General features: G+C 35.1%; 2 protein-coding genes across 10 annotated transcripts in view; one reads left to right on the top strand and one right to left on the bottom strand.

The window, feature by feature from the left end:
- Positions 1-9,252, top strand: part of LOC129800501 (mitochondrial DNA helicase) — a 72,488-nt gene continuing 63,236 nt past the window's right edge. The window contains exon 1 of one of the 2 annotated variants that reach the window (XM_055844930.1): positions 1-2,213. In XM_055844930.1, coding sequence (XP_055700905.1) covers positions 306-2,213 — 1,908 coding nt within the window. In that variant the 5' untranslated portion in view covers positions 1-305. The remainder of the gene's footprint in view (positions 2,214-9,252) is intronic. The other variant, XM_055844929.1, reaches the window with a different exon arrangement.
- The window catches only part of LOC129800512 (calcium-binding protein E63-1), a 53,170-nt gene continuing 51,146 nt past the window's right edge, over positions 7,229-9,252 (bottom strand). For all 8 annotated transcript variants that reach the window (XM_055844947.1, XM_055844946.1, XM_055844954.1 and 5 more), the window contains 3 exons: positions 8,121-8,274; positions 7,914-8,062; positions 7,229-7,830 (listed from right to left, as the gene is read on the bottom strand). In XM_055844947.1, the coding sequence (XP_055700922.1) occupies positions 7,808-7,830; positions 7,914-8,062; positions 8,121-8,274 (326 nt within the window). In that variant the 3' untranslated portion in view covers positions 7,229-7,807. The remainder of the gene's footprint in view (positions 7,831-7,913; positions 8,063-8,120; positions 8,275-9,252) is intronic.

Genomic DNA, 9,252 nt, shown 5'->3' with positions numbered 1-9,252 from the left:
GGCTTTTGTAAAAACTTCAATTGAGTGCGTGGAGCAGTAACAATGGAGACGCGCCATTCTGCGCTCCAATTTATTGCATTTTAACTCCATTCTCCACAAATTTACAACAATTTTTCAAATAAAAAGTGAAAAAAAGTGATAAATCTCTAAAATTAAGATAAAAGTGGAACGAATTCTTGCTATCTTTAGCAAATATTGAACAAAGGCATGTGATTGTTTGGTTATGTTTCTTTGTTTACATCCCCAAAAAAGTGCTGCAAAATTTTCTAATTTTTTCCGAGGGATTTCTTCTAAAATTGTAAATAATGTTGAAATCTTTTTACTCGAGACTTCTCACGAGAAAACAATCTTCTATTATTGCTCAGAAAAAGTGTTCTGTTCCAAGTGTAAGTGATTCTTTTCCTCGCTTTTCGGGGAAGGAATTTTGCACCTCAGCTGTGGAGTCCGGAAGTCTTCTTAGCACGACAATCTCAGTGCCAAATATTAAGAGAGTGATTAAAAATAGTGGTTTTGAGTGTGAGGATGGCTTTAGCTGTGTTAGAACCCTGTGTCCAGTGTGTCCGGAGGAAGGAGAAAAGAGGAAAGGTATTTATATTAACAAAATCACGGGGAATTTTACCTGTCCAGCTTGTCAGCATCTTGGCACATGGTCTTCCATTGAGAAGTTTTTTCTAAATGGTAAAATGGTCAGGAATGGGAGGGAAATGACACGATCCAGGGAGAATTTTATGACTTCCAAAAGCAAAAAGACTGAAATAGCCCTTCCGGAAGGGCTGAGATTGTTCAATGAAGTGGAACCTGGGTGGTTCAGGAGGGTCCTGGATGACATAGGACTTCCCCAGGATGTTGAAGCTGTTCTGGGAAGCCTTCAAACTCAAGTATCTCAGGATTTATCTGAGATTTACTTACCTCTGAGGGATGTTACAGAAGGTATTGTTGGATATAAGATTTTTAGCGTTGAAGACCAGACAGAAAGCACGCTTCCGGGATTAAATTGCTCAGGGATATTGGTGCATAAGCCCACTACAATTTCAAGTAAAAAGGACCTTCAGAATGCTGTGTTAGTGCTGAATATGCTGGACTTTTTCACGCTGGCCGTGTCAAAAATAAATTTTGTAGTAATTTGCTTGCCTCATGGATTGAAATCCCTGCCTCAGCAGTGTCTTCCTGGGCTTGAACGCTTCCAGAAATTAGTGCTGTGGTTCAATCATGACTCTCCGGGATGGGACACAGCCAGGCACTTTGCCAAGAAGCTGGAAGAGAAGAGATGCCTCTTTGTGAGGCCAACGGAGGCTCATCCGACGCCCTTCCGGGCTTTCAGGCAGGGATTGGATCTCAAAGTCATCCTTCAAAAGGCAGAACCTGTCCTCCACAAAGCTATCACGACGTTCAGTGCACTGCGCCAGGATGTTCTGAGTGATCTTCAGAATATTGACAAAGTCCAAGGAGTCAAGTGGAAGCGATACCCAACGCTGACAAAGCTCCTCAAGGGCCACCGGAAGGGTGAATTGACAGTGCTGACGGGTCCAACGGGTTCCGGAAAGACAACTTTCATGTCAGAATATTCCCTGGATCTCGCCCTTCAAGGAGTTACGACACTCTGGGGATCCTTTGAGATCCGGAACACTCGTCTAGCGTCCACCCTGCTGAGACAACTGGCTGGCCAGCGTCTGGATGAGAATCTCAGTGCCTTCGATCAATGGGCAGATGCCTTCGAGAAGCTCCCAATCTACTTCATGACCTTCCACGGGCAGCAGACCATCAAAGTCGTAATGGAAGCCATCGAGCACGCTCAATACGTCCATGATATCCAGCATGTCATCATCGACAATGTCCAATTCATGATGGGAACCTCCGAGGACAGTCGCCATGTGGATAGATTCTGGAAACAAGATGCCATCATTGCTGCCTTCAGAACTTTCGCCACCCGAAAAAATTCCCACGTCACTCTCGTCATTCATCCCCGGAAGGAGCGAGATGCAGAGGATCTCACCACTAGCAGTATCTTCGGCAGTGCCAAAGCCAGTCAGGAAGCAGACAATGTCCTCATCATCCAGGACAAGAGACTCACATCGCTCAGAGGCAAAAAGTACCTCCAAGTGGCTAAAAATCGATACAGCGGAGATCTTGGAGTGATGCCGCTGGACTTCGATAAGGAAGCCCTCAGTTATGCCCAGAAGAAGAAGAAAGAGCAGAAAGACTCAACTGAAGCGGTAAGAGACTAGATAATTCTCTTATTTTATTATTAAATATTTACAACAAATTCCTAAATATTTTTTTTTGCAAACATCTCACTTTCACAGTGTTTTCCGGGTTAGTTCATAAATTCTTGCGTATTTCTCTGGCAATTTTTTTTTTTTAATAAAGTTTGATTTTCAGCTCTGAAAGTTTGTAATAAAATAATTTACGAAATGTGAACCCTGTACTCTTATTTCAGAAGAACGTTTTTTTAATTAGGGTTAAGTCAAACTTAACCTAAAAAATCGGGTAAAAAACTCAAAAATGCATAGGGTAAGTGTTCCAAATTCCGGCCAGCTTGCAATATCGGCCACCTTTTTTGTTCCTCGAATTTCCATGAACTTTTAGATTTTACGCACTCTAGAGATTATACAATGCAAAAGAATAACAAAAAATGTAGCTTTGACAAACGAGATGACGTGAAAAAGACATTTGAAGAATTCCTGAAGGGCAAGGAACTATGAGAATGAAGGTGGCCGAAATATTCATTTATTATTAATCATTTTAACCCATTCAGTCAATGTACCAGAAATACTTGAGATAGAATGTTCATATTTTGGGATTGGTTTCCTACAGATTAATAGAAGAATTTTTTGAAAAGAAAAAAATTTATCCATTATGGGGGCGCGGGGATCCGCCCTCAAACACACGTCTTAACGATCACTGAATTTAAATTCTGTTCATTAATTCATTACAAACTCTATTGATTTAGATAGAGTAACTATCCAAGAAAACGCATTGGCAACCAGAATTCAAATCAGTAAAGAGGATGAAGGTCAATTTTAACAAATTCGACGGGATGTTGCATTTTCCGTCCGCTATTTTGAGCAAAATTTTTGCATGACTTCACGTAAAGCGAGAAAAGAACAAGAAAATGTGTTCCCATCTCTGTGGGTCTATTTTTTCCAAGTAATTGAAGGACTAAAGTAACTAAAAATCCATTCCCGACAGAAACTCGAATATCAATTGCCCTCGAATAAATCATCTAAAATTACTCAATTTGCGTATGATGTATAATACCATGGTAAGGAATGGGTTAAAATATATTCAGAATGATTTTTAGAGTAAATAAAGACGATAAACTCTTTACAACATTCCAAGCAATAACACTCTTACAAAAGAAAGAATAAAAAAATCAATTTGTATTTAAAATATTACATTTCAAACTTGAGACTTTGACGCTTGCATGCAACTATGCCAAAATTTGGCACACTTACCCTAATGGTTAAATTTTAACCTAAATCGGACAAATTAAGAATAAAATCCCTCATTTTATTACGCTTTTGATAAATTCTAATCAGAAAAACTATGAAATTTAATATGAAAAGAAAACTTTGAGGTTACAATTGATAAATATAAAAAGAAAAACCATTTTCTAGATCAAAATTTACAGATTTTAAAATTAGAAACCGTAGAAACCTATTAATTTTTCATCAACGACAAATATTGGAATACAGAACTCGAGTTATAAAATAAGGAATTTATTGTGTTTTTACTAAATTTGAGGTTATTTTCTCAATGGAATAAAGCGAGGGTGTAGCCAGGACTTTACTAACAGGGGGACAAAGTGAAGGATTATCGTTCAAAGAAACGTTTTTCGAATGCAAAAAAACAAGAGTTTTCTCGAAAAAATGTAAAAATTTGAGGTTATAGAAAAAACTATCGAAAGGAAAAAACCCACTTATGAACTATTCTTCAAAGATATTCCGTTCTATAATTCATTTCTGCTCCGATTTTGACGGTTTCAGAAATAAAACCGCTTGAAAAATTCGCTTAAATCCTATTACGTTTAGAAAGCTGAAAGCTTTCTAACCTCACCACGAAGAATTTTTCTTAAATAGGTCTCCGGAAAATTGACCAGAATATGAATGAAAAATAACGAAAATAATCTTTAGAGTTTGAAAAGCTTTTCTGCAAACTTCCTTTAAAAAAATCGATACAAAACCGATTTTGATTATTTTGGGAAGATGTGGAAGGCTTAAGAGATTCCCTAAAAGCTATTCTTAGACGACATTTTATCTCAGTGGTGATGCAATAGGCAAGACCATTGGTTCTTGGGCAGAGAGATCTCCGACTTGACTCACAGTGTTGTAAGTTCGAGTCCCGCCCAGTGCATAGAACTGAATGTCTATAGACATTTTCACTGTGATAATATGTAATAAAAATGCACCGCCTGTGCTCAAAAAGTCCAGGAACACTGCGAGGAAGGTGTTTCTGGGCGATCTACGATTAGCAGATTCTTTCAACACGAGCACGTTGTAAATATTACATTGTAATACGAATAAAGTGTCTCGATACGATTAATAATACCCTTCCCTGCCCTTCCTAGCTATGCAGCTGTAATAAATCCGTACAAAATTAGTTTGTGAAGTGAGGTTATGTTCAACGTAATTACAAGTTTTTTGCACTCTGCTTTCCTAACCTGACACACTTAATCAATTTACTTGAGCTAGTAGTATGATACAATGTCTCTATCTTAGCCAGATTCTAAATAATAGGTCTATTTTTTCAAAAGATTGTATTAAAATTTGAGGTTATGGTTAAACTAAATAACAAAAAGAAGGTTATTCCTTGGCAGAAAATTTTAAATTTAAATGTAATGTGAAATTTTCTCATATAATTAAAAAATATATACTCATATGTCCTAGAATTTGAGAAATACTCCAGAAAAGTTTTAAGTAGCCTAGCTTTAGGATAGGATTATTCTAAAATTTAAAGAACTTTTTGATAATTTTTTTGTCATGGTTAAATTATTGATTTAAAATAGTTCTACATTGCAGATTATGAGTTTCTGCTACACAAAGAATATTTAATAAATTTTGAGGTTAGATTAAATGTAACCTAGAAGTTTTGCAATTTATTTATTAGTACAATAAAAGAATGACGTTTAAGAATGTTCTATTTTGTTTAACCAGTGAAAACGAAGAAGATTAGACATGAAGTTTCTGTCAAACGACTATCTTTAAAAAATGAGGTTAAACAAGTACCGTCGTTGCGGGTGACTTTGCACGTTTTTTCGCTGTTTTTCAACTTTGCCTTCTAAAAGTGGATAGTTAAAGTGAAGGGAGGGGGGTTTTTGAGTAAAATTATTTGTATTCAGTTGTTAATGAATGGATTTTGTGTCACTGGTATTGATTTTATAAAATTTTACTATGTTTAAAAAAAACAAGAAAAAAGGCTTGCACTGGGGATAAGGTGCGGGTGACTTTGCACTTTTTAATAAATACTAAAAAATCAACAATTTCTGATAATAAACGACAATGAAAATCTTCACATCTAAGGGTAAGATGCACGAGATCTACAAGATGACATGATCGCTATCTTGATTTGACGTTTCTGTCAGCCATTTTGAATAACTGCCAAAACCAAAAACTCGTCCGATTGGGTTGAAATTTTAGTATGTTGTAGTTGATATCAAGACCTTTTCAGAACGTATCTATGTTCCAGTCTACGTCAAGTATTTACCTTGATACAGAGGCTCAAAGTTTAAAAATTTGAAATATTCATATTTTGGCGATCTTTATTTTCTAATCCTGAATTTTAAAACCCGAACGAAATGCCTCAGTAGCTATTAAAAATGGCTGAGGCTTTTATATTATATATTTATTTACTCTTACATCATTAAAAAAATAAATGAAAAGTGCATTTATTTATTTATTTCATTTTTTCATATTTGCAAAAAAAAGTTTTTCAGATCTCCAAATAACATGCTGTTATAAAGATAAATATTACTTTTCTTTTTGTTTGTTATTTAGATCTCATCGCCTAACGATAATACTGCCTTTTATTGTGATGGTTTCGATAAAAGAAGCTCTCCGTAGTTCTGTATTCATGAAAATGTCAAAAATTTGAACTTAGAGCCCCAATATCTAGACAATCGCTTGACCTAGTTCGAATTTTGTATATGTTCTGAAAAGGTTTTGACATCAGCCAGAACATACTAAAATTTCAGCTCAATCGGATGAGATTTTTGTTTTGACAGTTATTCAAAATGGCGGACAGAAACGTCAAATCAAGATGGCGACCACACCATCTTGTAGATCTCGGTCATTTTATCTTAAATTATCAAAAAGTTGGATAATTTTTAGCCAAATACTTCTGTAATAAAGCTTAAGAAAGCCCATTACATGCAATTTTATAATATAAATCATGCGTTCTTAGGAAAATTATAGTGAAAATAAAGTATTTTAATAAAAATAATTAACAAAATCGAAGTGGATTATACTAGCCAGATAAATTTAGAATAGATTTGGACAATTTACTTCTCTGAAATCGATTTCGGAATTGGATCTTCAGATAACTTTTTCGCGGAGTCGTTTTTTGACAAAATACCTATACTAGGATTTCACTGACTATTACTGAAACTACAAGAATCCTTTTGAGGATCATTGTACCTTACTTGATACTTAACATATCCCTATATACTTTGACATGGTAGACCGGATCGGCGAAGACTATCAATAAGTGCTAGAATTGTTTAAAGTCTGACGAACAGCAGAGTGCAAAGTCACCCCCCGAGTGCAAAGTCACCCGCAACGACGGTATTCTATTTAATCTACAAACATCCTCGCTATTTTGGAGACAAATCTTTAAAATTTTTACTTAAAATGCTTAGTTTTAACCAATAATTTGACTATTTTTTGTAAAATTACAAAATGTGTTTCGTAAAATCCTAATTGCGTAGCATAACCTCATTTGGTCTTACTGAAGTCTTGTAAGTGATACAAATCAACTTCCTCTACTTTCCCAAATTGATAGTACATTCAGAAGAATGGTTTATTTTGTTTTGATCCCCTCAAAACAATCCTATATCTTGAATTTTAGGTTATGCTCATCATAACCTTACTTTTTAAAGTCAATTCTTCGTCAAATAAGAGAACAGGGTTCTAAACTTCTTTTTTGATTACTTTTTCTTTAGAAAAAAACGCATTTCTTTAATGTTTGTTCATAAATAACACTAACTACAATTAAAGTGAAATAAACGCAAGAATTTATGCCACCACCTGATATCTTTTTTATGCAACGTTTATTTTATTTTAAAATATATTTAACACATTGCGCTGTGAGGGTTGTTTTTTAATTACCCCCATCAACTTGTTAACACTATAATTCTCTCAAACGCAGTAAAAAGTCAACTAATCTTGCGTACTATTTCTCTTGGAGCGTTTCATCCTTGCAGAAAAAGGCCACAAATTCCTCACATTTCATATCCCACCCACGCTACATTTCAGCTTTCCCCACGAAAAAAAAATTAATAAATAAAAGTACTAACGTTTGACTCTAAATTATTGCTGGGATTATTTGTTGGATATAAGAAAGGGGTTTTTTTAAATAAAGTGCCCTTAATTTCTTTGTGTCACTTAACGTCCTAATGATAAAAATTAAGAATATTCTTTGTTTTTTTTTTGTTTTGATATAAAGAATCCTTAAATCACGAATTTCTCTAAAAGAATTCACTTTTTTTTAACAATAAAAACAGCCTTTGAACTCTGACTCTCCTTCAGATCTTTGGTTTTTGTGCTCTGCAAGCCTCAGGATCTTCTGAAACCATCCTCTGTGATCCTTCTATCTACAGGAGTAGCCTTATAAATTCTGAAAAAATGTGTTTTTTAGTGATTTTGATTGTTGGGAGAAAGTTTTGTAGGTTAGGTTAGGTTATGTTAGGTTAGGTTTACCTTCGTAGTTAATGCGGCCATCTTTGTCCAGGTCTGCTAGAGCTAGCATTTCGGTTAGTTGAGCTTCAGTTACATTCTCCCCAATCATGTCCATTGCAGTCTGAAGCTCATCCCGTGTGATGTAGCCATTCCCATCACGATCGAAAACCCTGGAAAAAACTTCCATCAGAATCCCTCTAAAAGACTCAAAGGTATCCAAAAACGTACCTGAAAGCAGCAATTAAATCCTGTGTGATATCATCCTCTTCACTAACTGGCTGGTTGCTACTCGAACTGCTGCTACTTGATGCCGATTCGTCTTTTATGGCCTGAATTCGAGCAATCCACTGGAGAAATTCCGCTTCATCTATTAATCCATTTCCTATCCAAAAAGTAGAAAGAATGCCTTATAGTCGAATTGCAATTCACTATGGCTTTTTTTTGTGTCATTGTACTCCGGATTGGATAGAATATGGGGTATAATATTCAGGGTCATTGAGGAAACCTCTTGTCTTGTTATGCTTTTTGATCATTGTCAAAATATCTTCAGCTTCCTTTTCTATTTTTCTCTCGTACGCGAAGCCAAAAGAGTGAATAGAGTTAGGAAGAATACAGTTAGAAGATTGTCAATATTGTTTGTTGGCCTCATTCTATTGTTTCGTTAAGAAGCTATTTCAAAAAGTGAGGTTATATTTCGTTTAACCTAAAAACATTAACGTGATTTCGGGGGAAAAACATTAAATTTTTTAAAGGAAATCTTTAGTGGTCTCAGTTTTGACCAATAATTTAACTATTTACTTGTAAAAATAGAAGAAAAAACTTGTTACGTAAAATCCTAACCTGTGAAACATAACCTCTCTTGGACTTACAAACTGAGATGTTTCAAATTGTTACAAGTACTAGCTAACTCGCTTTGATTGTGTCTTAAACTGACAAATCAGCGATTAAATATTACAAGCAAGTATAGATCAACTTAATTTTACTTGATTTGTTTAAGGAAAGATACAAACTGACCTCACAATGGTAAGTGCTTTTTTAAAAAAAAAAATCTGAAAATGACCCATTCTTCAGCCACACTGTATCCGATAAAAGCTACAGCAGATTGGGTAATATTTTGATAAAAACGGGCATTGAATAATATAATAGAACATAAAACTTTCAGACCAGACTTTCTCTAAACACAACGTCATTTGCTATTATAACCTCTTCTCTGCTAACCTAAAAATCAATATATATAAATAAGTTTTTCCTATTTCAAAGGTATCCTAATTCAAAGGAACCTCACTTCCCCCCAGCTAAGTTCTTAACTAAATAAGGCAATATAACGTGAATCTTGTATTCCGATAAATCTCTTAAATAG

The sequence above is a fragment of the Phlebotomus papatasi genome, chromosome 2, assembly GCF_024763615.1.
Source record: "Phlebotomus papatasi isolate M1 chromosome 2, Ppap_2.1, whole genome shotgun sequence".
Lineage (NCBI taxonomy): Eukaryota > Metazoa > Arthropoda > Insecta > Diptera > Psychodidae > Phlebotomus > Phlebotomus papatasi.
This window is presented reverse-complemented; position numbering and strand designations above follow the sequence as displayed.